This window comes from Cygnus olor, chromosome 11 (assembly GCF_009769625.2).
Source record: "Cygnus olor isolate bCygOlo1 chromosome 11, bCygOlo1.pri.v2, whole genome shotgun sequence".
Classification (NCBI taxonomy): Eukaryota; Metazoa; Chordata; class Aves; order Anseriformes; family Anatidae; genus Cygnus; species Cygnus olor.
The window spans coordinates 383,207-408,907 of record NC_049179.1 but is presented as its reverse complement, the minus strand read 5'-3'; the positions used below and the strand labels follow the sequence as shown (position 1 = coordinate 408,907).

General features: G+C 48.5%; 1 protein-coding gene across 1 annotated transcript in view; it reads right to left on the bottom strand.

Moving 5' to 3' along the window:
* SHC4 (SHC adaptor protein 4) overlaps positions 1 to 17,015 on the bottom strand; it is a 31,341-nt gene extending 14,326 nt beyond the window's left edge. The window contains exons 1-3 of the mRNA XM_040570189.1: positions 15,526 to 17,015; positions 8,373 to 8,443; positions 499 to 562 (exon numbers count right to left, since the gene is read on the bottom strand). Of these exons, the coding sequence (XP_040426123.1) occupies positions 499 to 562; positions 8,373 to 8,443; positions 15,526 to 16,104 (714 nt within the window). The 5' untranslated portion in view covers positions 16,105 to 17,015. The remainder of the gene's footprint in view (positions 1 to 498; positions 563 to 8,372; positions 8,444 to 15,525) is intronic.
* Positions 17,016 to 25,701: the final 8,686 nt, after the last annotated feature.

Genomic DNA, 25,701 nt, shown 5'->3' with positions numbered 1-25,701 from the left:
TCCACGGTTACAGAAGGAAACCAATAACCTCCCGTGAACACTGCCCCACAGCAGCCACTTGCATTGACCCCCTCTGCATGCCAGCTATTAAATAAATGACAGGCCCATTAAACACTGCCTTTCTCATTGTGCTTATTTTTTTCAATATAAACAAAAATCGGGTAATCCTCCAGTGAAGGAGCTCCCTTTCACTATCCAAAAGACCTCCTACATTTTACCTGCCAGAACCTAGGATTTGCTAAGCACTGAGCGCTGCAAAGGCTGGTAGGAACAGGAGCTCCGGGCAGAGCACTAACCCTGGTGAGAAGAGGTCCAGCACAACCTGAGCACCCAGAACAAGCAGGCTAAGCATCCTGCTACAAATGCTTTTGTGTTATACCAAGCTCAGATGGATTAACATGCACTCTACCATGGGCTGAATCCTGTTGGGGAATCATGTATCAGGCTTATCAGAAGCAGATACAAAAAAAATAATCATTCAGCTAAAACTGTATTTACCTTCCGCTTCTTTATTGCTCCATTTGTACCTGATACAGCTTCACACAGTCGACTTATTGCTTCCCTACAAATAGAAAAATACAGCACAAACTGTTGGATCATTTAACATGCATCAGCTGTAACAGGGCCAGCAACCTTGTGATTTATTGTTATAATTCCACTTAGAAACACTTAAATCTTCTGGAAAGCCTTTCACAGTTGTTTTTCCTTTTTTATACCTCCCAGTGTTAAAAAAGAAAAAAAAAAACAACAGTATTTAATGAAACACAATAATTCTACAGCCTGCTTTGGGTTGATTCTTTTTCTTCACAAAATGTACCAGCGTCACCTAATGAAAATTTTTTGTTTAAAAAAAAAATAAAATCACCTAACCACAATGAAACTCCAAGGACCTCATGCCTCCAAGTCCTTTTTCTCAGTAAGGTTGGCAGGGCTCTTATTGGCAGGGAGGTCTCCTACCTGCCTTAATCCATTTTATTTAGAGCACCAGGGGTGTGCTGAGTGAGACCAGCTGGGTGCTCTTATAGGCTTCCTGGTGTTTGGGGGTTCTCTTTAAAAAAAAATGAATATTTAATCTGCCCTTCAGCCAATTTCCCACACTTTTCTCTCACAGGAACATTCTTGCTTCCCAGCCTACCCTGTTTCGGAGTTATGCATGAACATTTCCCAGCACTGCCCTTGCTAGGCGTGACAGTCATTCCAGGATTTGGTACCTGGGCTGCTGATAACACATCTCTTTCCCAAACTGTGACATTCCTGGCCAAACCACTGGTTAGACATATACATGCACACAAAAATAAGATCTTTGAGTGTTGCTGTCAACAGTTCTGTATCCCTCCATGCAGAAGGCTTTTCTCGGGGAATACTGCATAAATCTTTCCTTTTTTAAGGTGCAGGTGCATGGTTTGCTCAGCTGAAGCTGGATTTCAAGGCCACTTCTCCTAGGCAAGGGGTTTTATCCTAGTGTTTTGGAAAGTCATGGTTCAGGGGAGAAGTTTGGTGCTGTAATCAGCTTCGCAACTTCTTTTCCAAATCTGAGGTCTCAGTTTCATATCTTTCCATCTCTAGCAGGTATTTCCCAAATCAGACGTCCTTTCCCAGACACACAGTCATCTCTGTGGTGCTTCTTACTTAGGAAAGCAGAAGCGTAAGGCATAAAGTACCAATGGTCTGTATCAGAGACAGCTAAATTACTCACTTAATATAACCAAGTGTCGTGCTGCATCTATTTCCCACGCTTCACGAAAGCAAGTTCTGATATACGATCAGTCAGGCGACTGGTTTCCACATACAGAGCACTTGACAGTCCTGATGGAGGTTAGCATGGCAGCTGGGAAAAAAATCTTTTATTGGCAGCCATAGACTTTTCCCTGACTGACACTTACTGTTTTGAAGCCAATGGAAAAATGGTGACTGACTGGGTTGGGATGTGCTTAGCAGATTTCCTTAACTTTCCTGGACATCCTGGAGACAAGGAAAGGCCAGGTCTGCCGCAGCATGCCACGAATTCCAGGATCCAACCCGATAGCCTTATCTTGATAATCCAGCAATCGCAGGTGTTACTGGCGCAAATTTTCCATGTGTCAGCCTTGGACGATGTCCTGGGGAGCCAGACACACTGCTAACAGCACAAAGCCACCTTGTAGGGTCTGGCCTGCTGCCCATAACCCTTCTGGCCACCCGGGACCTGTGCCGGGGGTGTGGGGGGCATCCCTCAGCCCCGTCCCACAGCCAGCGCTTCACGCTGTACCTCCTGTATGGGCCGCCTTGGCCTGAGTTCAGACTTGGGCTTTCAAGGGTTTGGATTTCATTTCATGCCTGAGGGGAAAGGAATTAGTTTGTTTAATTTTTTGCTTATTTTACTGCGTTATTACCCAACAAGCTAATTAGGAAACAAGCTAGTTAAGAAAGTCCGTCTATTTTCAGATACTGGCGGGTGTGTGGGTGGAACGCGCTGCTGGGTTTTATTTCCAGAGAAAGTTTCCTTTCAGAAAGGCTAAAAATTGCCAGAGACAGAGCCGGGACAGGAGGCTCCCGGCCAGGTACATCCCAAGCAGCACTTTCAGCCTGGGGCCTGAGCTGGGCCTGAGGAGCAGGGGTGGGCCGCAAGCACCCAGCATGGCGCCGCTGACCCCTGGCATCTCTGCTGGCCCCAGCATGTCACCCCACAGATGTTGCTGAATTATGTGAGCATAAAGCACTGGAGATTGCTGATATTAAATGGAGTCTTCCTGTCAGACAAAGTCCTGAGAACCTGGAGACCTCACCAAGGGCAAAGTAACAAAAATGTAGTGAATATGTTCTGAGTGAAACCAGCAGGGAAGAAGACGAGCATTATAGTGGGCTACACAAGATGTTTCAGATTCAGTTTACAAACACAGCCTTTTTTTACCCTTTCAAAGCAAAGCATTTCCCCCTACACAACCAAAAATATGCTTTTGAAGTGAAATCCTGGCATCCCTCTCATTTAGCTCCTTTTTTATTTCAGTGTTACCCATAGAAAGGCCAAAGCTAAACAAAATGGGAACGGCATCCTGCAGGATGATCTTGCAGATTCCAATGATTCGTTTGGAAAATGAGAGCTCATCTTCTCATTCAATATTAAAGGAAATTAAAATCAGAGCCAAGACATTAAGGCTACCTGGAGCCTTCAAGTCTAGCTCTACCTAGAAAGAAAACCAGATACCGAAAAAATTGGAAAAACAGGGAAGTCTTCTATTTTGGTGACAAATGAGTTCCTGCATGCTTCAAGCAGCCTGTGCGGAATAAGGAGTTGCAGGCAAAGCTGTCCACAGCGGATCCCATTCTGCTACAAGCACATCTTGTCACTGCCCACTTCACCCTGCTCTGAAGCAATTGTCCAGCAAACAGGAACAAAAATATAGGCAACTCATTTCTACTTAACAGTTTCTATTTCCTCTCTTTAGTAGGGGAAGTCATCTTCTCACAGCTATTCCTTGCTGTGTATCTCTGGATGGTTTTCCAGATGATCTAACAAACCTCAAATATTATTTTAAAGATGCGAGGAGCAGCCATTTGGTAACACCTTGCTGCTATAACAGAACACCTCTACATTTCAGTCACTCCCATGGGGCAGGCAGACCTGACCTGGAAACTGCACACTAGGAAGAAAAGAAACTCTGGAAATAACCGTGATAAACTGAAATAGGATTTTCTGTATCTGTGCCTTCTTCCTGGAAACCTGCTATTAACTCCTTCGTACAGCTGTTCGTTTTCAGTCACTTGCTTGGGCAAGTCTCTGCTTTTAGATCTGCCAGACGGCATACACCTGTGTAGGCCTTGTAGTTAATCTTGTTCTCAGATGAATGTGCAGCTTCATGCTTTCAGGCATTTGCTTGTCCATTTTACCCTTGCCATTCCAGTCATGTTGCTGCTTTTCGTTTCTCTCCTCCTTGTCACTCATCCCAAAGCAAAGCACTTTGGGTTTGTTTGTTTGTTTTTCTTTTAAATCACACTGAATGAGATAACTCCACTGGCATACTCTGTGGCAATTCCTCTTGACCCTGGGAGCCACAGAATGAAATCAGGAGAGCTGTGAGGAATTTAAATCGTTCTTCTCGGCTAAGGCAAAGAAAATCTTGCTCCTCGACACCTCAGGCATCTCTTGCCATGTGAAGTGGCATCACTGTCTGTTGGTCTTGTGGTGCCCATGCAGAAACAATAAACCAACCACTGGTAATTTGCATGGAAAGTTTTTGCTCCATAACAAAAGGGAGAGATTTGGGTCAGCTCCTGAGCAAGCAGCCATAGTCAGCTCCACAGCTCCGGGGCTGAGCTGGGCCAGCACCACAACCCCTTACAGCCAGTGGGTGCTGCAGAAGCCGAGGACAGAGGGGACTCGTGGTTGCTTGCCCAGGCCCAAGGGCTCTGTGGCCCTTGTCACCCCCATTTTTGGCACCCGTAACCTTTAAATCAGCTCAGCTGTACAGTCAAATCCAGACTTCTTCTCTGGGCCTGCACCTCTGGAATAAGCCCCACCACAGACGCTCCTTCGAGTGTGCGTGCAGGAGGGGAGGCACAGCACTGACAGAGAGACGCTTTGTTGATTATTTCCCCAAATGAGAGCAAAAGAAGAGCGAGGGGCTGATGTAAGCAAGTAAGCATGCTGCTGAAGATTTGCTTTTAAGCATCAAGGGCTCTGCCTACACTATCTAACAGAAGGGGATTGTGTGTCTCAACAAAGTTGAAATTAATCTCCCAAACAAAGTCAGCCTTCTTCGACCGGCTGCCCCACCAGCCCGTTTCAGACACCCCTCACCCCAGCCTCGCTGCCTGACCACTTCCAAGTTTGCAAGTCAGTGCCCTGACCTGGGATACAGAATCCCCTTTCCCATAAATGTCCAGATACCAAGCTTGATTTAACAGAACTGGAAGATGTGTAAAAGGAAAAAAGCCAAGGGGCTGGACAAGGGGAGGACAGGTCAGGGTCCAGTGCAGGCGTGGGACAGGCAGAGCTGCCACCTCCACAGCACAGGGGCTCCAGCCCCAGCGCCTCGTGCTGTCAGCAGCAAGCACGGTGTGCTCACAATGACCACCCTTAAAAATAAAAAGTCTCTCGAGCAGAGGAGCCTGCTACCCTTATTGTTATTTGTTGGCATTGCTCTTGTCATCTCCATGTAACTTGGGATCACACACTTCTGAGAAATGGAAGGGATATAATAAGAGCAAGAGAGTGCTATGATGAGTCTCCCACCCCCTGGTTAAACAAAGATGTGTGGCACAGTGAAGATGTCAGCAAACCGCCTGGGCAGGGCTGACCTGGAAAATCAACAGCATCAGCCCCACATCGTAGCCCTGAGAACCAAGCACACAACTCGTGGCTGGGTTTGACATGGTGTCTCCCTGCACAGCACTCAGCAGTGCTACATGTGGGTCTAGCCCACCCCAGCAAGGCTTCAGCTGAATGCAAATGACCCTGAGTTTACTACAGACTGGATTTAAAACCAGCTGATTCAACTGGTGCGGAAGGGAGCAGGGATTTTCTTAAATTCATCTCAATCTGGATTATATTTTCCCACAACGGACGAGGTATACATCACAGCAAGATGATTCAGAGCCACCCACCCTTGTCATTAGGTCTTGCAGCACTGGCGGGTGAGTTCTGTGAGCTTTAGCTGCAGGACTTCAGGATGTTGTCACCCCAGTGCTTGGACCAGCCTGTCTGCCAGAAGTCACCAGCCCAGACTGCAGCTCTCCTGCACCACGGGTGAGGGCAGCATCTCAGTACTGCATTAGCCTGCTAATTTGGGTTGCAGACTGCCAGAAAACTAGAAGAGAAAACTGCTGCAGCGAAACCTCCTCTGCCAAGCTCCTCACCACACAACTGCCAGGGCCAAGGGTAAAGAGCACCCCAGTGCCTGGCTCTTCCCTTGCTGTGCTGCGGTCATTCGGCCTGAAGGCCCCTACGGTCTCACAAGTCATTCACAGCGCTGGGGAGGACACTTCTACCCTCCCCAGCCCCGTGCCAGGTCTGAAGGACCTCTCCAGGTCAGCCATACGGGTGGTAGGTCTGCATGCTGCCCAGAAACATCACACTTACGTGCCCAGACAGAACACATTTTGGAAGCCCCAGTTCTTACCATCTCTGGTAAGTGACTCTGAAAGTGCAAGTATGGCAATAAACTGGAAAATAAATCCTTCACACTCAACTCCTTTGACTCCTCACAGCACTTCGACAAACATCAGCTTGTTGATTTTTCCAACATGCGTGTGAGGTAGGTAAAAAATAGCTTTAATTTTAGAGATCAGGAGACTAAGAATGCAAATAGACATGCAGCAGGGCAGGGAAGAGACATAATTAGAGACCTTGTCTGCATCGCTTTAAAACAGAGCATGGCCCTTTGTTTACTGAAATGCCATCAGAGAAAAATATGGTTTTACCCCCAGTACAAATAACACAGATTATTAAAATGGAACCATTCCCAATAAGTCTTTGGTTGTTGTATTGAGCAGGCCATCTATAAAGTTACTCGCCTGGGAGAACAATAGAATAATCAATGCTATTGTCACTTAGTTTGTAATTGATCAGACGTTAAAGTTCACATGCATGAGCTCAGCACTTCAACATTCAGTTTGCAAACAGTTTAATTTTGAATTTCTCATACACAAAAGAGCCTCTTAAGGTCAGCAGTGGCATTTTTTTTAGGTGATGGAAATATTTCCATTGTTAAGTTTTCACATAGCCCTGGTTAACAAAACCTTACTATTTGGGCCAAATTTAAGTTGGCAACTTCTCTTTAGGCAGTAATTCATATTCATTATTTTCCAGACAAACCGTCCAAATCTCTGTTTTGTAAGTCTAGCAACACACACAGTCAATATCTTACAAACAGGAGATAACCTCACTTTCTGGCTGATGCTATTGATGAGTGGGTCTGAACATGCCAGCCTGATTACTCTGGGCAAAAAAAATACCACATTTCTGGTTTTGGTCAGTAAACAATTAGGGTGAGGGACCTATATTTGTATCTCAGGCACTTCTTTGTACACACGTGCAGGAACTGGGTGAGTGTGTGCTTGTGCTGATTGTAATTGTCAACAACTGCTGATTGAGTGCAATATATAGGCATTTAAGGACTCCAGTTTTTCTGTTTCTTCCTTTTAGCTGGTAACTCAGGGAGCCAATAGGTAGAAGTTTAACACTTATCTCTTCGTGCTCCTTTCCTGTCTCCAGACCGTTTGATATGAACACTTCAGGAAGCAAAAGAGCATCTGTAAATCATCTGCCAGCAGGAAGGAAGAGCTGGGCAGCCACAGGAAGCCTAAACCACACTTCTGGCATCCTCAGCCTGAGCCATGCCAGAAAAATGGCTGAGGGGAGGAGGGAACACATCCAAGGCAGGGCAAAAATACTCTGCATGCAGACAGCCCTCTCCAAGAGGCATTTGGAGGCACAGGGGCCGGGGTGCTGGGAGCCACACTGCAGGACCATGAGTGCACCCCAGCAGCACGCAGCTCTGAGCTGGGAAGAAGGTGTTTCTTTGGAAAAGCACTCTTGCACGCACTTACAGACACAAGGACTATATGGGTAAAAATAAAGCTGGGCTGTTCTGTTCCTGACAGGACGTTTCAACAACCCCACACATGCATATATTGATAGTCTACACCCAATGACTGGCAGCGATGCAATCTGCAGCAGAAGTAGCAAGCTTCTTGAAAGACCACCAAAATATTTCATGTTTAAACTAATTTCCATTGTATCTGAGACCAGAATATTCATCTTTTTCTGATTTGCAGCCTGGAAGCTTAGGCTCAAAGTACTGCTGGAAATGACTGCATTTCAGCATGTTTTCCCTGTGTCTCCACTTCCAGCTGAGCCTGGCCTTGGTGCAAACAGGGCCAAGCAATGTCACATCTGACAAAAATTCATTAGCCACTCTGCATCAGGTGTGAAGCAGAGAGAAGGCAGCAGAAGAGATGCCTGTGAGCACCCAGGCTCACTGCCTTGGCCACCCGCAGCAGCAGCGGGGCTGTGGCGGCACCCACAAATTCACCCTGAACCCCGGGTGAGCCAAGGGGCAGTGCTGAGCCCATGCTCACAGCCTGGCTGCCGCCAGAACCCAAGTCGCTGGGGATGTCTGTACCGTGCTGCGACTGCAGGGGCATTCCCTCTGCATCCAAAGCAAGAACTGAGAGAGAAACGAGGTCTGTGGTTGAAACAATTCAGTCCCCAATGCAAATAGCCTATTGTAATGATCAAATATTTCAAGTCATCACTTGGGAAAAAGAAAAACAAAGCATGCAAACTCCTATTCAAAAGAGTCTATGAGCTTGGCATGAGCCTGTGGCTTTGTACAGAAATCAGCACTCAGGCTTTTCATTCTTGTGCTGAATTGCAGTTTGACAGTGCCTACCTGGTGACTTGCGTTCGTGTGCCAAAGTCCAGGGACCTCATTGACTGCAGCACTTCAATGCAGCCCATGTACTAGGGAAAACAAAGAGAGAGAAATGATGACTGTGTTTATATCTGCAAAACAGGCAAGAGGAGGGTCACAGAAGAAAGCAAATGTGATTTCAGTCCACTGACTATATGCAGAATCAGAGTCTAAATGGAAAATCAAATCAGCCATTCTAAAGCAACTTCCTAAACCTATCTAGTTTTACTGAAAAGTGTACAGAACAGCAATGAAGATATCAGCAACTTCAACAACATAGCACAAAAAAGAGGTAAAGCACTCTGGATACACAAAATTCAATCCTTCCTTTTTCCTAATTCAGGTTATTCTCACTGATTAGCCTGTGTCACTGAGCTGGGAGGAATACATAAACGCTGGAGTGAAATTCTCCCACGAGCAGAGGATGCCTGGGTGTCTGCAGGAACACTGCACTCAGCCTCTGTGCAGAAGAGCTGAACGTCCCTTTGGGCAGCTTACTAGGCATGACGAAAACCACTGGCTCCATGCTGCTGCAGGTCTGATGACAAATAACCTCTGCAGAAGATGAAGGAGGTAGGGTTGCAATTCAGGATCATAGCAACAGCTCTTAAGAGCCTGCACTATAAACCAACCTGCTTTGAATTAGAGGCTGAGTCCCACACTTCTCTTGTATGGGGCACAGCTGGGGGCTCTTTCTATACTCATTTGGGATTTGCATAGGACAAATTTTCAGAAACATTGAGACTGTGACGATGTGTGAGCACACAGACTCCTTTGACATTATGCACAAACCTGTGGAACATTTTCATCTCAAAGAAGTGCACCAGGCTAAATCTATCCGCTGAGTTTACCTCTCCTAAAGCATAGCTTACTAGTTCCTTCAGCATTTTTGTTGATAGCCATCTCTGTTATTAAAGTGCTCAGATGTCTCCATTCCACAGGGTTGACATAGATCTGTGCTTCCCAGTTGGCATCCCCTGCTCCATTATGAAATATTTGCCTGGGAATGGAGCTTTTGGGAGCATCCCATCCTGACCGTGGGCTGCAGGCTGCAGCAACAGCCCACCCCTGCAGACCTGTCCTGCAGAGAGTCAAAGCTTCTGGGATACATCAGAGAGACTGGAAATCCCAGGCAGGCATGTGCACACTCCGTCCTCTTGTTTTGAATGGACAGAGGAAGCACTGTCTGTCCAGAGAAAGGCCCTGTATCTACCTCCTCTGCACCAGGCTGCCCGTGAATTGATTCTTCTGCTGGGGCGTTCAGGGGGGGTTGGATTTAGGTATCTGTTTCAGCTTTGGAGATTTTCAGAAATGACTGTGTTAAAAAGAGAACGTATGTGTGCAGTCAAGCAGGGATTCCACAACAATGGTATTATCCCTGTTTTGGTTTCTTTCCAAATAGCAATACAACCCTTGGGAGAACTCCAGAATTAGGTCAGAGCCCTGGAAGGACATCAATAAGAATCTGAAGGGTTTGCAGAACTGCTTCCCTAATGAACATTTAATGACTTTGTAAAGGACTCGGAGAGCTATCTTACTTGTTAAAGATATTCCTGCTTAATGGGAACAAAGCAAACACGGAAAATATGTCTAGAGCCTCAGCTTATAGCATGGCAGAGACCTCTGATCCTACAGGATAAGGTCAAGCATCCTGTGAGCTGGTTGGGTGCTCCTTGAGAACAGAAAGATTTAGAGGATTAGGTGAGTCATATGCTGATAAGTGAGTCCCCACTGCATCCTGAGCAGATGCGTGGGAAGCTAAGCAAAGATGTAAAATCAATATTGTTTTTTTTGCATAAGTGACCCTGAGTGAAGCTGAACTTATCAATGATTCACAGAAGACCTTTTTTTTTTTCCCTTAAAAGCCTAAGTAGGGGAGTGCATTAACATGGCACCTCACTGCATCTCTCATTTATTTTTGTTGCAGCCGGTTATCTAAACCAGCACAGCCAGTAACAGCCGAAGCTCCCCATCCCAGCAGAAGGGGTACAGCAGAACTGCAGAGCCCTGCGCAGGGGGAAACCGGGCTCACAGAGCTGGGGAGAAGCCTGGGGAGAGCTTAGAAAAGACAATGGGATACTGGAAGCCTATTAAAGAAAACAAAAGACATCTCTGAGGAAGAAAGAAGAATTAAAAAACACAGGACTCGATTAACCCCGCCACAGAAGGCCCTGCAGAGACCAGCAACACGACCAACGTACCAGAGTGGGGCAGGCAGCTGCAGCAGTGCTCAGCCGCACAAGAGCCATCTGCCCCATGAGGGGCCACAGCTACCTGCAAGGCATTTTTGTAACACGGGGACAGTGGTATCGAGGGTTCGACCATGGTTTGAGAGGGGAGGGAAAGGTGACTCTGCCTGGGCTCCTGAGCACATGAGGTGTGGTGTCCAAGCAAGGTGTTTTGCCTTCCAAAGCCCACAGATCTGACAGCAGTGGGATCAAGAGGTCTTGCCAGGATGAGCAATGGCTCTCAGGAGAGAGAGGAGACACTCACTGGTCCCTGCTGGCAAGGGAACAGCTCCTCTAATGGCGACACGTGCCAAGCTCTGTTCCCCATCTCCCTGCAGGGGCTGGGGAGAGCATCTGCACTGGGGGAGCTTCGTCTCTCAGGGTCTGAAGGGGAGGATGATCTGGGGATGTTTCTGTTTCATCATGCTGCAGGGTCGGGCGGGGAGCAGGGTGGTTCCTGGAGATGCACATCTTTTCACATCTCTTTGCAAGGGATGACAGAGAGTGACTGCAGGCAGGATGAGGGCTGTGTGGGAGGAGATGTGAATGCACCAGGCAGGGCTCACGTGAATAAGCTCTTGAGGCACCCTCTAATAGAGCCCCACATCTCGTTTCATTCCTTTCCATAACAGTGGCTCCAGCTCCAGCCCAAATGTCAGCCAGTGATTCACCAGCACCAACGATACTGGGAGCAGCTGATGGAGCTCCTGATTAAACAACACGGCTGCAGCCGTGCAATTAGACCTACTAGTTAACAGGCGCTAATTCATAAGTAATGCCTAGGGCAGGTCCTACAGACCCCAGAGCCATCTAACGAGGAATCCAGGTGATAGGATTTGCTAGCAGAGGCAACGAGGTAATACACTGCTGCTAAACAGCCTCTGCCCAAATGTAGGTTAGGCTGCAGTCAAATTCCCTAAAAACAGTACAGATGCCAGGGCAGAAACCCATCTCGAGCAGCAGCACTGTGTGCAAATGAGCATGGCAGGAATCCCACTCCCATCCAAACATTTATTTTCCCAGCACTGCTTTAACAAGGCACTTCTGAAGTAATGGGACAGGATTTCTGAGCCACCTACCCTCCTTTTTCCTTGCAGGGTGAGGGCTGCCAGGTGGGGAGCGCCTGGGGGTGCCCCTGGGCAGGGGCTCTCTGCTTTCCAGGGCTGGGCCTGTGTTCTGCTGTGATGTTTTTGAGCAACTCACCGAGCTTGTAATGGATCCGGCAGGAAGGGAAACCGGGCATAAATGAGCAGCAGCCAGCAGCACGTGGCAGGAGCGTGGTGCTGGAATTGAGACTGGCCTCTGCCTCTCACACCAAGGAGAAACGGCCCGTGCCTCTAACAGTAAGAGTGTGGCATGCTTGGTTCGCTTTGGCACTTGCTGCTGGCGTGAATCCCACCACGCTTCTGCCTCCGTTTCCCTTCCTTCTGATGGGGTGCCCCAAGTCGTGGAGGGGCCGGCTGCCAGCCGGGGAGCAACACAAATCGCTGCATACGAGCACCTCGCTCCCCGGCATCAAGCACGCCGCCTTCCCCCAGCAGGCAGCAACCCCTCCTCGAGCTGGGAGCAAACTCTGCTCTCCCATCCCTCCTGAAACCAGCGGAGAGGCAAAGGCAGCCCAGGGCAGCAGCCATGCACAGCAGGGCATTGGTACCCTCTGGGCCAGAGAGCATGAAGACTCTAGCAGAAAGAGATGGGAAACAGCCTGGACAATGTCACCGGAGAAAAAAGCCCATTAAACACACCAAAAGCCACAACTGGTTTGTCAGTGTTGGCTTAAGCTCCTGCACTGCAGAAGTTTCTGGGGCTGGCGACTGCTGAAGGACCTCCTTGCGTGCCTGTCCTGTGTTCATCTTCTTCCTGCTAGTAGCACGTGTGGACAGACAGACAGACAGACAGGTCTGTCCCGCTCCTCCTGGCCGTGCAGCACTCTCTCTTCAGGGGCAGCAAGCTGCAGCTTTTGTATCAAAGAGTGGCTTTTGCTAAACAGAAAATTTGCTGGAGAGTTTGACCCTTCCGTTCAAGGGTTTTCAATTTTTAAATAAGTGTTGAGAAAAAAACAGGGAAATTTTCATGAATGCATATATGTGTGTGTGCACATATATATATACACACACACACACATTTTAAATGTATGCACACACTTTTTTTTTTTATTTATATACACACACATTTTCCCTTTCTTCTTAGTTTTGTGCTGAAAAAGCACTTTCTGCACTGGGGCCAGGCTGTGACAGACATGGTTCAAAAGGAACCTGACCCAGCAAATGAGCATGGGCTATGCTCATGGTGCTGTTTGCTGTTAAGGAACGATTACCCAGAGAAGAGCATCAGTCTCGGAGGCGGTTACAGCTGTGGGATGAGGGGTGCCCCGGTGAGTGCTGCACCCCTGAGCCCCCAGCCTAGCCCAGCATCACCGTCCCAGCACCTCGAGCCCACGGCTCATGATTCATGGCTGCAGCCCTGAAGCCATGAGCCACCAGAGCTGATCTCCTTCCTGCAAGAGGAGCACAAGTCCAAGATCTGTTTTTAAAGATAACTGCATGGGGATAACTGCAATGGCTCTGTTAAAATACCGATATTTGGGCTCTTTATTATTCACACGAGCGGTTCAGGGGAGCAGGCACAGTCAGGGGTCTCGACATCCTTGCCAGAGCCCAGGTGACATGTGGCCGAAATACAAGGGGCCAAGACACCGGTGGCCATCTCCACCTGCCCCGCACAGCTGCAGCCGCCTCTTGGGGAATACAACAAATCCAGTCACCACCACCCCTCAAAACCAGCCCCAGAAAGACGATTTCTGCCTCGCTCTAGTCTGTAGGTGACAGCTTTTGATCTTTTTATTACTTCAGCATATCACTGTTTTTCCAAGATACCTACAGATGCTCTCCCTGTAAGTGTCAAATCCTCTTCAGACTCCACTCAAGCTTCTGAAGCCAAAGATCTCTGGGGAAAGGAAGCTCGGGGAAAGGAGTTTAGCATCCTTTGCTGTGATGCTACGGCCCTGAAGCCCCCAAGCTGCTTCCTTACCTACCTGCTTGTCATTAAAGGGGCTGGTTGAAAAACCACAGCGTTTTGCCACAATGCATTTTGACGCACATTAGCAGCGCTCCTGCAGCTCTCCTGGGCTGGCTTGTGCAGCCCCGTGCCACCCCCCTAGCAGCAGCAGCAGCAAGTTGCAGCAGAGCTGCAGGAAAACATTTCCCTGCTGTCCTGGGAGGTCCCTGCCAGCAAAACCCCTTCAGAGAGATTTCCCCATGAAACATCATGACCCCAGAAAGACCAGCAGAAAAATGTACTGGAACTGCAGCCTGGGGAGCAGCAGGAGGCGATGACCCCTTCCCCACATCTCTTGACCTTCCTGTCAAGCTGGGCTCTGTTTTTGCTTCTCCTTCTGGCTTTTTTGTTTGCGTGGTCCCTCGCGGGTAACACCTCGCTACCTCTGCTCTCAGGTCTGGGCCACCACAGAGACCTGGGAAATCCCCCTGCGTGTTACCTTCTCCTCCCCACGCCAGAAACCTCTTTCCGTAGGTGCGCCTGTGCCAGTAGCACCTCAGCATCTGAATCCCTGCAGCTACTTCAAAGCCTCAGTTGTGACTGCTGCAATATCCACATCACGGACAGGCAGGTGCCACAAGCAGGGCATCGTGACACTGAGACACCACGACACGACACCGTGACACCACTCGGCAGCACAACACTTCTGGTCAGCTGAGTGAAAGCCCAGCACCAGGAGCCGCGTTTGGCACTTGTGTTGTCAAGTCAAGTATTAGACTTTAAAGAAAAATAAACACAAGAGGACAACCACGATGATAGTTCAGTTTGTGAGAGACTCCCCCCAAGCGCAGGCTCTCTCCTACTTCTGTCTTTAACAAGAAGACAAACGCAAACGACAGCGCTTTAGTTGCCATTTCCCATGGCTGGTTTTCTGCTGGTGCCAGTCTCACAACTAACGCAAGCCAGAGCGACAGGAGCCTTTGGCCTGCCCAGCCATTACGCTGGTATTTCTGAAGTAGTTTCAGACCACGCTCTCTGTGCCGCACTGGCTCCGGTTCCCCCATGTCAGCAGCGGGCAGTTTTCACCTGGCAGTGCCTTTGTCAGATGAGGCACAAGCACTGAAGTGTGCAGGGTCGGAAGTTCCAAGCACAGAGCACGGGCAGTGGTTTTCCAAATGGCCAGTTCTGGATGCAGAAACGTAAAGCCCAGTGAGAAGAAAACGAGAAAGCTCCTGAGTGTGGCATGGGAAGAGGGAGTGAAACCCTGAGCCCAGGGACTCATTCAGGCCACCTGGTCCCCTCTTGGCCAGCCACTGCTGCTCAGAAGGTGGCACGTACCAGTGCCAGCACACGGTGTGAGAAATACCCAGGAAGTCTATTCCGGGGTGTCTCATGAAGGAACAGGCAGGGTTTTCCATACTCGGAGAATCAGACGCAGCCCTACAGCACCAAAGGAGGTGGGCAGCTGGGGCACCCTGCATCCCAGGAAGGTGCTGCAGGGAGCAGCAAAGGTCCTAGAACCCACCCTGACAAACATTTCAGTGCTGCCAGCCAGCACCCACCTGGTGCCTCGGAGCTGCTGGGAGGGCTGGGAAGCCCTCACTGCAGTCCTTTCCACTCCAACATGCATTTTATGTCAGAGCAACCCCAGTCTGAGCTGCGGCTTGGCTGTGTTCCTCAAAGAGTCTGAGGATATTCTTTTGGAAATGGATGCCGTGTTAGCTCTGGGGGTGACCGCTCCTTTTAACTCCCTCAGGTCAATGACACAGCCCTACATCCATCAGGAAACGGGAGATACAAGGGACGGGGCAGTGGCTTGGGGCTGCAGATGTGGGAACAAAGAGTTCACAGCGGAGCCTCCTGCCCCGTTTGCCCCAGAGAATGGCAACCCTGTGCCAAGTACTCACCCGCACGCCGTACGTCGCACCTGGCTCCCCCGCGTTCTCACTGCTGCACACGAGGGCCCCATCCTGCCTGCCCGCAGGAGCGGCCTCCTCCGCTCCCCGCCCGGCGCAGTCCCCCACAGGCTTTGGGTCCGGGTGCAGCTTGTCCAGGTCAGGCTGCGGGTACGATGCTGAGAGGCAGCTGATCTCGGGTGAGGTGGGGCTGCTGGGGATGGTAACGCACTCTGTGAGCTTAATCCTTGGCACCTCTTTCATTCCCAGGCAGAAGCTTTTCAGCACGGGCAGGCTGGAGGGGTTGGCGAGTTTAATGTTCGCCATGCGGGGGATCAGCGTGCACAGGGTGGTGCAGGTGTCCTGCGGCCCCAGAGGGCCATCTTCCGCCAGCAAGTTAGGTGATGAAGAATGGGAAGAGGAGGAAGAACCTTTGATGTTTAAAGATGTATTTTGTGGGCCTTCATCTAGAGATGTTATCGAATCATTCCTGAATCGGCTGTACTTAGCCCTGTGCAGCATTCCTGGATGTCTGAACAACCCTACATACAGGACGTGTCCACTGAGGCTCTGCTGGCTGCGTTCTCTCATAGCCTTGGCAGTTCTGTAACTGGACACTTTTGCATAAATTGCCCTTGTAGATAAATGATATGGAAATTAGGCAAGTCAACCGATTTTAAAAACAGAAACCTATTGGATATTTTTGCTGACTCCCTCTTGAGTGGCTTATTTTCCTCAATGCGTGAGGCTTAAAACTGCACGGACATCTGGTATTCTGTAAGCAGGAATAAAAGCAGTGTACAGGAAAGCAAATCGGTGGCACAGCAGCTTAAGCCAAAGTGCTGCTACCCTAACCTGCCTTCGTTACTGCCTCAAGCCGGACACTAAAATCACAGCCAGCTCTGGAGACTCACAGTTGTAGCATCACTGATCGCGGAGTCCTGGCTGCAGCAAAAGCCCAAGCATATTCCACACAACGCAGAGCAAGGCTACAAGCTGCAAGCTCAAACACATTTTCAGACCAGCAACAACCCCAGAAGGTACGCAGTTCTTGGCATCTTCAACCTCGGTGCCCCAATGGAAAAAAAAAAAAAAAAAAGAAAAGCAAGCATCCGTGTGCTGCATTGCTCCTGCCCGGCAGGCAAGCTGCAAGCCGGGTGTATTTCAAGAGAGGCACTGGTGTGAGCGCTTCTCAGCATCGCCCTCGCTAATTCTTGCTCCGAAGTCCTTCAGCGCCGGAATCCGGAGCGCAGGGACCGGCGCCGGGACCATCGCTGTCCTGTCCCGTGCTCTCCTGTCCCGTGCTGGCCCGGCCCGGCCCACCCGAGGCAGCAGCTCCGCAGCGCGGGGCCGCCGCGGCTTTTATGAATGAAGTTGTTGGGTTTTTTTTATGAATGAGCCTCGGCGCGTGCAGGCGGCCAGCGCCGTGAATGGCGCTCGGCGGGCGGCCGCGGCCCGGCGGCCCCCGGGGTGCTGCCGGCAGCCAATCGCCGCCCGCCGCCGGCTCACGCGCCCTTGGCGCGCGCGGGTTTTGCGGGGGGGGAGAGCGGGCGGGGCCCCGCGGGGGGCGCTGCAGGGCTCGGGCCCGGCCCCGGCGGAGCGGCGGCGGTGGGGCCGTTGGGCTTGGTTCGGCCCCGCCTCTGTCATGCAGGCACCGGGAGGCCCCGCACCTGCAGCCCCCCGGCCCGCAGCCTTAAGCCTCAGCCTTGCAATTTCCACGGCCCGGATGCGCGCAGAGGGGCTGAGCGAGGCCGCGGTGCCCGTGCAGGTGAGCGGGGCCTGGGGCTCGGCTGCTGCCAGCAGGGGTGCAGGCTGCTCAGGGAAGCCCGAAAGCCTGCAGCCAGCCCGCCCAGGCCTCTGCTTCCTGCGAGACTGGCCTCCCCGTCCTTCCCACCAGTGAGGGGCTTCCTGCCTTCCAGCAGCCCCCCGGTGTAGACGATGGCACCAGGAAAGGGGCTCGGGGACTGGGATGCTGCCCCGTGCCTTCGCTCAGGCAGGGATGGATCCATGGGCCATGGGATGGCCTTAGCCAGTGCTGGTCCTCATCTCAGCCCTCCCTCCTGCTGCTTGGGGAGACTGGAGCACCTTAAACCAGCCTTTCTGGGATGCAACTGGAGCACCTTACCGAGGTGTGAGGTCCTTGCATGCCGCAGCAGAGGTGCACAAACACCTCCAACCCCGCTAATGGAGGCTGGGGAACCTGGAAGTTGAAAGTGCTGACAGGACTGGCCCTAAACCAGTGTGGCAGGAGACACTGTCAAGAAAAAGATCCCCCAATGCTGCAGCCCACCCGTTATGAGGAGCCTGTGTCCCAAGGCATGCCTGGGGCTGTGGGCTCCCCACGGAGGTGCAGTGTAGCACTTGGCAGCCCACCAGTGTGGTGGTGGTGCGGGAGGCAAAGAACGCGGTGTGGGTGTTTTACAGCAAGTCCTGGCCGTGGAAAGCTCTGGTTTCAGCAGCACTACAGAAACACAAGCTCGAGAACAGAAGCCAGTAAAGAGCAGCATTGTCCAAGGAACATTAGCAATGGCAGGGAGGGGGAGGAGGAAGAAAGAAAAATGCCGTGCCTTTGTAAATTAAAAAGCTTTTTCTTGAGGCTAAAAACAAGATTTCTGTTTAAGATACTGGGAAATCAGCCTCTAACCAGCACAGAAAACAAAGCTCCTTTATGCACTGGTGAAACTGAGCCTACAGCCTTACATGAAGCCCACAAGGAGCCTGTGTTCTTTGCTCATGGCTTCAGTTCCCGGTTGACCCAGGGCTTGGGAGCTTCAGGTGCTGCCCCAGCTCACTGCCCAGCCCCGTGCTGCCACGAAAGCACGAGGAAGCAGCATTTTGCCCCTTTGCACAGGTGTTGATGTGCGATGTGTGTGCTCCCAAGAGGCTGGAGCCTCTGTGTTTTCTCAGGCTACAGGAACTGCCTCCTGGCGTGCAGTTAGGAACCCAAACCTCCCTTGGTTAAGAGTGGCAGCAGCCCCAACACACCCCGCAGTGGCTACAGCCCCAAGCCCCCAAATACCCTGCAAGAAAAAAATCTGTGAGCAGCCCCCACCGCATGTCATTGCGGGGACCACGAGCTTTGGCAGGTGCCACCACGTCGAGAGGGGCAGCAGCGTCCAGGGGAGGGACCAGGCGCCAACGCCAGGCACCTCCAGCATCCCTCCGCAACAGCTGCAGAGGCGGCGGTAAGACAGCATGGAGCAAACAGTGCTCACAGGAGCCAGGAGGAAGCTGCTACGTGCTTCTTGCGCCTGGCAGCCTGCCCACCAAAGCTCTGCGTTTCTGTCAGAACACGGAATATATGGGGGATGGTTTTTCCCCTGTATAAATAGCAGCAGCAGCGTTAATTGGTGCTGAGGTGCACCGAGCTCACCCGCTTGCTTCCTCCTTGACATGCCTGGCTGCTTCAGGCAGAAAGCAGCCAAGTGCTGCGGGGTGGCAGGAAAGCCCCCAGCCCAGCAGCCTGGGCGCAGGGAGCTTTGGGAAGCCCTGGAGCTCACTCTGCATGAGCGAGAGTCACGTACCACCACTGCGCCCCTTCAGTCGAGAGAAATGGGTTTTCCCACCTACTGACTCATTCCCACTGCTTTATCTTCTACAGGCACCTTGGTCGTGGTGTCAAAGGCCAAGCCCAGGCACCTTTGCCAGCTGCAGCCCACTTCCCTCGTTTTGGAGGGGTCAAAAGAGGGGCGTGGGTTGAAGACAGGGAGCTGAGAGCTGGCAGGCTGGAGGAGGGCAGAGGCAGGGCTGCCAACATGTCCCACCATGCAGGAGGGGAGCCAGTGACGAGGCTGTCGCTGCTCTTCTGCTCCAGCTCTGGAGGGTCTGCCCCAGGAAACACCTCCTGGGGGAGTTAAGGACAAGTTGCCCTTCTAGAGCACCACACTGCGTTACCCAGCCCGATGTAACCAGTCGCAGCAACGCTGCCTTGCCCCAAACCAGGTGGTCCCTGCGGCACAGCCATCCCTTCTGCGAGGGGGCGATGCCAGCCTCTGCAAGGCCCTACAAGGGAGCCGCACCAAAGGGATCTGAGTTATAGGCAAGCTGCTGCGAGCCTTCGGGAACCCAGCGTACCCAAAGGGCAGGCACAGTGCCTGAGCTGCTGCTTTCTGAAAGGGGAGATGCAGCCAAGGAGCCCCAAGGGGTGTCCCGTGGCATTTGCTGGCCTGCCCAGCACTGCTTGCAAGGACAAGCCTATGAGAAGTCATGAGAAGCCCACCAGGCAAACAGCTCAAGATTAAAACAGCCTCTGATGGCCGTTGTCCCACAAAGTGCTGGCAGCAAAGCAGATGCAACATCGCCTTCCTGGCTCTGGCTGCCAGCACAGCCCTGCAGCAGGAAGGATGCGAAGACAAATCTCGGCTGATCCTAAAATAGCCTAAAGCTCCAGCTTTGCACAACCACCCTCCATGTGAACCAAGTTTCAGCAGCAGCACCACAACTGCAGTCAGCTCTCAAGGAAGTTGGAAATAATCGTGCTTTAGCAGCATCAGGCGGGTGGTATCTCTGCGATAGTGTGCAGGGAACATTCCTTCCTGCACTACAGCTTGTAAGTGGATTTTTGTAGGGCAATTCACAAGCACATGTTTGGAGAGAATAACTCCAGCAACAAGTTGAACCTCTCCCAGTAGCTCCTCAGCATGCAGAGGCTACCCAAGGAACCACCAAGATTGTACCCGCACTATCTCCCACCTCCACCTTCAGTGGTTGGTTATCTGTAATTTGGCATTACGTTGTCATAGCAAATCTGAAAGGAAACTGTGATGCAGGGACATTTCTTACTGCTTTTTTCCTGTCAGTTTGCTCTGTTCCTCTACCACCATCTGAAGATGTGTCCTTCCCTTGCTTGAAATGCATTATAAGGATTTCAGTGCTCTAAATGCCTTTTGTCTATTTTTTTTTTAATGTAAGATGCCACCCAACAGAACTTTTACTGCAGGTGTTGTTTTCTTTTTCTATTATTTTTTATTTTTAAATGTACAAACCCCCCACCAGTTTAGAAGGCCTATATTTAGCACTGCTTTATGCCTCTGCAAGACATGCGTAGCCTACTACATAGGCACACAACACACAAAAACACAAAGTTGGTTTAAATTTAGCATGGATGCACGTTAGCTCTCCCTATAAATACAAACTGCCTGCATGAATGGTGTCACCGCATCCTCCAGGGGAAGCCGAGCACAAACAGAGCTGCGACACCAATAACTGCAGGAAATGCAGCTTGCTCCAGCCCCCTGCTCCTGCTTGTCTTTATATAACAGTAAGTCTGTTATCAGTGTTAGATGATTACTAAATTCCTCGTTACTCATTTAAGCGCTATCCTTGGAAAAAAAAGGACATGATAGATAGCTGAGCATTTCAGAGAGCGCCCAGATGGGCACCCACACACATCTGCCTCTCAGCCAGCGCTCACCAAACCTCAGTGGAAAACTGCAAGGAACCAGCTATGAGCACACCAGCGTCCTGTTGCTGTTGCCAGACGGCATGTTCCTGCTCAGGTTTGCCTGATTTTGTACTGTTTGCTAAGTCATAAAACACCTGGGAAGGTACAGTCTTCAGTTGCAGTATTGCCTTTGTCCAATACTACCAAAAAAAATCCCAACCAAAAGCAAAAATCCAAACAAACATCTCTTAAAAAAAAAAATTGTACCTTTTTACACTGTGATCCTAAAAATCTGGAAGCAAATCTGAAGAGCAGTCTTTGTTGCACTAAGTGCAATTTGAGTGGCTGGGGTCTTTTCTGATGCAGATTCTTCAGCTCCCAGCATTAAACCTGGTGTCTGAGAGTTCAGGTCGCTCTGCATGTGTGGGCAGCGCTAGTGCTTGCTCCCATGAACTTCAGTGCAGCAGAGCAGGAAAACAAACTTGCATATGACACTGTGTAGCAGTGCAAAATGTAGTTGCCATCTATAGTTTCATTGCCAAACTTCTCAACGGAAGCTAGGAAATTTCCTCAGGGGAACTACAAATTGTGCAATGCTTTTTCTACAGTAGAGAAATGGGGATGGAGAGAAAAAAATCATAAGGCTTTAGGGTAATTATTACTTTCATAGCACATTACACAATGCCACCTGATTCTTTTTGTACTTTCCAGAATTCGCATCAGGTTGAGATGTGTGCAAAACTCAGACATGAAGAGTGATTTTGAGGTAATCTCACCTGCTGTGCTGTCTAAGGCAGATCACAAAAGCACTTTCTACGGAGACGACAATGCCAATAGCAGAATTCAAACATGAAGCTAAGGCACAGAAATAGAAAACTCAAAATTACAGGATGAAGCTGCATCCTTTTTGAGTTGCTCCAAATATTCTCACCCGTAGGAGTTGCAAAACCAGTTAATGACACTGTTACTAGAGACGCGGAAGCGTGAGCAGCTCCAGTGAGTCACTGGGGAACTGGGGGCAAGATGCTCCCAATGTCCTGCTGCTGTTCGCCAAAGGAAATTTAGCACCCAAATATAGCAACAGAGGGAGGTCAACTTCAACTCTCGTACATTAGCAGTATGCAGGAAATCCACCGTTTTGGTGGTGCCTGTCGTTATTCTCACTCTTCTGCTCTTAAATAAAATGTTACTTCCAACATGATGTGCTGGACCTACTTCAGCCCCAGGATGCCTGTAGAATGGTAGCGTTTTTTCTCTCACGTGGTTTTATGGTTATGGTACAGGGTGGTGCATGAGTGACAAGAGGGAACTGGACTCCCCGCTGCCAAAATCCCCAGCTGATCCCCCAGCCCCTCTGGCAGTGACCACTCCACCAAGGCAACTGCCCAGGCCCCAAGCTCACGGTGTGAGACCAGGGCGCTGCCCTGACCCAGCACGGACTCGCAGGTAGCGCTCTGCTGTCCCCTGTCCTGCCCGGGTCACTTTTGGCAACCTGAACTCAGGATACAGCAGCGAGGAACAAACACATCACTAATAACACCATACATTTCTACAATTGTTTTTATTAGTTATGGAAGAATCCCCCACTAGTATTTACATAGTGCAAAAAAGCTGTTGTTACTCCAAAAAGTACGGTAGACAGAACAATTATCCTTCATACAGCAAAAAAGAAATGGAACAAAACCCTTCATATTGTATTTCGTAATAGTTTTTCTACTGCTTTAACCTAAGTATTACCATAAATTTTAAGACATTAAACAGCTTTCCTAATTAGAATCTATTTAAAAGTAAGATACATGAACTATTGATGAACATTTAGAAGGTGGGCTGTGCCAACTGGGTTTCTACTTTCAGTGTTACCATTCACTGGAGTGGAAGTTTTAGGTTAGACACTCTTACGTTTCCTTACTTGAGGCAGGGTGGGTCGGAAACCCATGTTGTTTGTTTCTATGGCTTGCTTCTGCTGGTTTTTGTTTCACAAACAAGTCGCCATGTCTACTTTTTGAATGGCTAACATTGAACTCAATAGTTTCATTAGTTGGCACAACTTCACAGAAAATACTTAATGACAGTTTCAGCAAACAGCAGCTTTCCAAACAGTAATACTTTTTACATACGTATTTAAAGTAACGTTATTAAAATTTAAGCTTCTGTTAAAGAACTGGACAGAATCACACTGTGTAAGCTCCCACCCACCCCAATAAGCATAAAGACACCTCTTATCTTTACCATAAGAATACCAACAAGTGCATCATCGAACGTTTTCTATAATGAATTTTTAAAACACAGGTCAACACCCTCAGTCACTGCTTAGCTCCAATCTTACAAATACCTGCACACAACTGAGGCAGATAAATAGGCCACCGACCTTGGCTAGTGGAAGTAATGCTGTCAAGCGTGTGTTAGCAGGATCAGGTCCTTAACCTTAGTCATTTTTACTTGGTCCAACTAAGGACAAAAGTTCTTCAGAATTCTTCCCTTTTACATATTTGCAATCCATGTTTTATTATTTTTACAGAGATACTTAAAGTATTTATATAAATAGGTTGTATACATAACCACCTCTATCAGCTTTAAAGATCCCTACCCCTACCACAGATGCATTATTTTTGATTTTACCAAATAAATTAAGTGGTGAAATCATTTCTATAAAGAATGTCTTAAGAAAAGTAGATTAATTTTCTGAATAATCATTTGCACAACAAAAATATCTATACACCTATAACTACAGAAACATCTTTTCTTGGGAACCATAACAACCTGTATAATAAACTGCATACTTTTATACCGAAATAGAAATTCAGCTAAAAAAAATCATGGTATTGTAAAACATTTTTATGCCTTTTTTTTTTTTTTTTAATCCTGGTGATAACAGAATTCAAAATTACCACAGTGAGATACTCTTCTCAAGTGCTTTAAGTGGTAAGGAACTTCCTTAAATTTAGATGCAAATGGATCACTCTCAAGGGAATTGCAATTTCATTCTCACAGTTATTGCTCATTCCCAGCTTATCAAAAAAGGAAGCACTAAAAACAGTTTCCTTAACTCATTTTCAGTTTGCTCCTCTAAGGGTGATCTGCCACATTTTTTAAAAAAGAGACTAGTTCCTCATTTGCTGGCAAACAGAGACATTAGAAGTGCTGTATCATCTTCAAGAGCTCTATTAAACCTGTAGCAAAATCGCAGTTAAGTAATGGGCTGAATATTACAAGTTTGTTTTTTTATAAATGTCGAAAAACCTTAAAATGACAGTCCAAGTTCAGAAAAGACATACAAAAAGATGCGTCTGATGCTAATACTTCAAGATCAAAAGTTATTTGAATCACTGGCACTAAAAAAGCAAATGGAAAAGTTACAAACTTTTTTTTTTTGATGTTCCGGTAAAGTTTTGTCCTCAGTGTATACACTGATCTCAGCGAATGTTGAGACATGCTTACACATCCAAGGGCAAGTTTTGCTTGTCAGCAGTTCAAACACCTATCATTTCCTAAAGCAAAAACTATTTCCAAACACACAGACAGTAGAAGTCTGCCATATGTACAGTAAAAAGTTTAACATTCAGGAGGCATCGATCCTTAGTCTTTGTTTTCCTATAAAACACCTGTTCTAATATCTAGGAAGAGTACATTAAGGAACTAAGAACATGACAGGACAGCCAGTTGTCCTAGCGGCTCTCTACACTGCTTATCTACACAGCCTTTGCTATGCCTTTATCTATCAAAACACTATTTACATAACACACGCAGTTTCTACTATTGTCATTAGCATCCAAAAAACCCAGGGCTAGATGATTTCTAAACCTGGAGTCTTATTTTCCCAGTGCAACCTAAAATGCCAGCATTGCTAATACTATAAGCGCTGGTCCCATGTTAATAAGTGTGGACTAAATATCTAACTAAGCTATCAATTTCTTGTGTTTTTCTTTCAGCCAACCCAAAGGATTTAAATGCATTTTGATACAAGTGATCAAGAGAAATGAAGTGGAATTAAAACATACGTTTGCTATAAAAGTGTATTTGTGTGAGTTACTCTTTGGCTCTTGTAGTGAAGCTCCTGCTGCTGGCAGTTTCAGTACATCTCTCACCAATATAAGACAAGGATGGAAAACAGATTCCTTGCATGCAAGGTTTAAATATACACTCAATCTTCAATCTGAAATCAATTAACCATCAGTTAACAGATTTCACTTCATATTCAGAATAAAATTAAGGAACAATTCTGTAGCAACATGTATGTTTCAAGAGCGTGGGGGTCATTCCTTTTACCTCAGGACCACTGCAATACCTCCCCAAACTACAGGGCACTTCCCCCTTTCCTGGACAAACTACTTCCTTTTCTACTCTAGAGGTCAACTCCTAAGGCTGCTACAACTGAGAACAGACAAAAAGAGGTCACATTTTGAATACAAATTGTTAAGATCCATCCTGAACTCAACATGAAGGTGACCAGGACCAAAGCATGCAGATGAACTTATCAAGAAATTGAGCCACTGTGTCATTTGCACTTGCTGTTAAATAATTACTCTTCCTTTTTGCAATGTTATAGATTACAATATGCAAAAAACAGCATTCCTGAGGTAAGTGACAGCAGAAAAAGGAAGTCATCAGTTTACTAAAAGCCCTGGATAGGGATTATGGTTAATGATTCACTTAGTGTGGTTTGGCAGGCAGCAACTGTGGAGAGCATGGGAAATTTGTTTTCTTTTCCTGCTTTTATGTAATATTTCCACTTTGTAAACAGACTAATAACAACAATAAATACGTTATACCCCTGTAGTTTAAAGTTTTTTCTGGAATAAAAAATT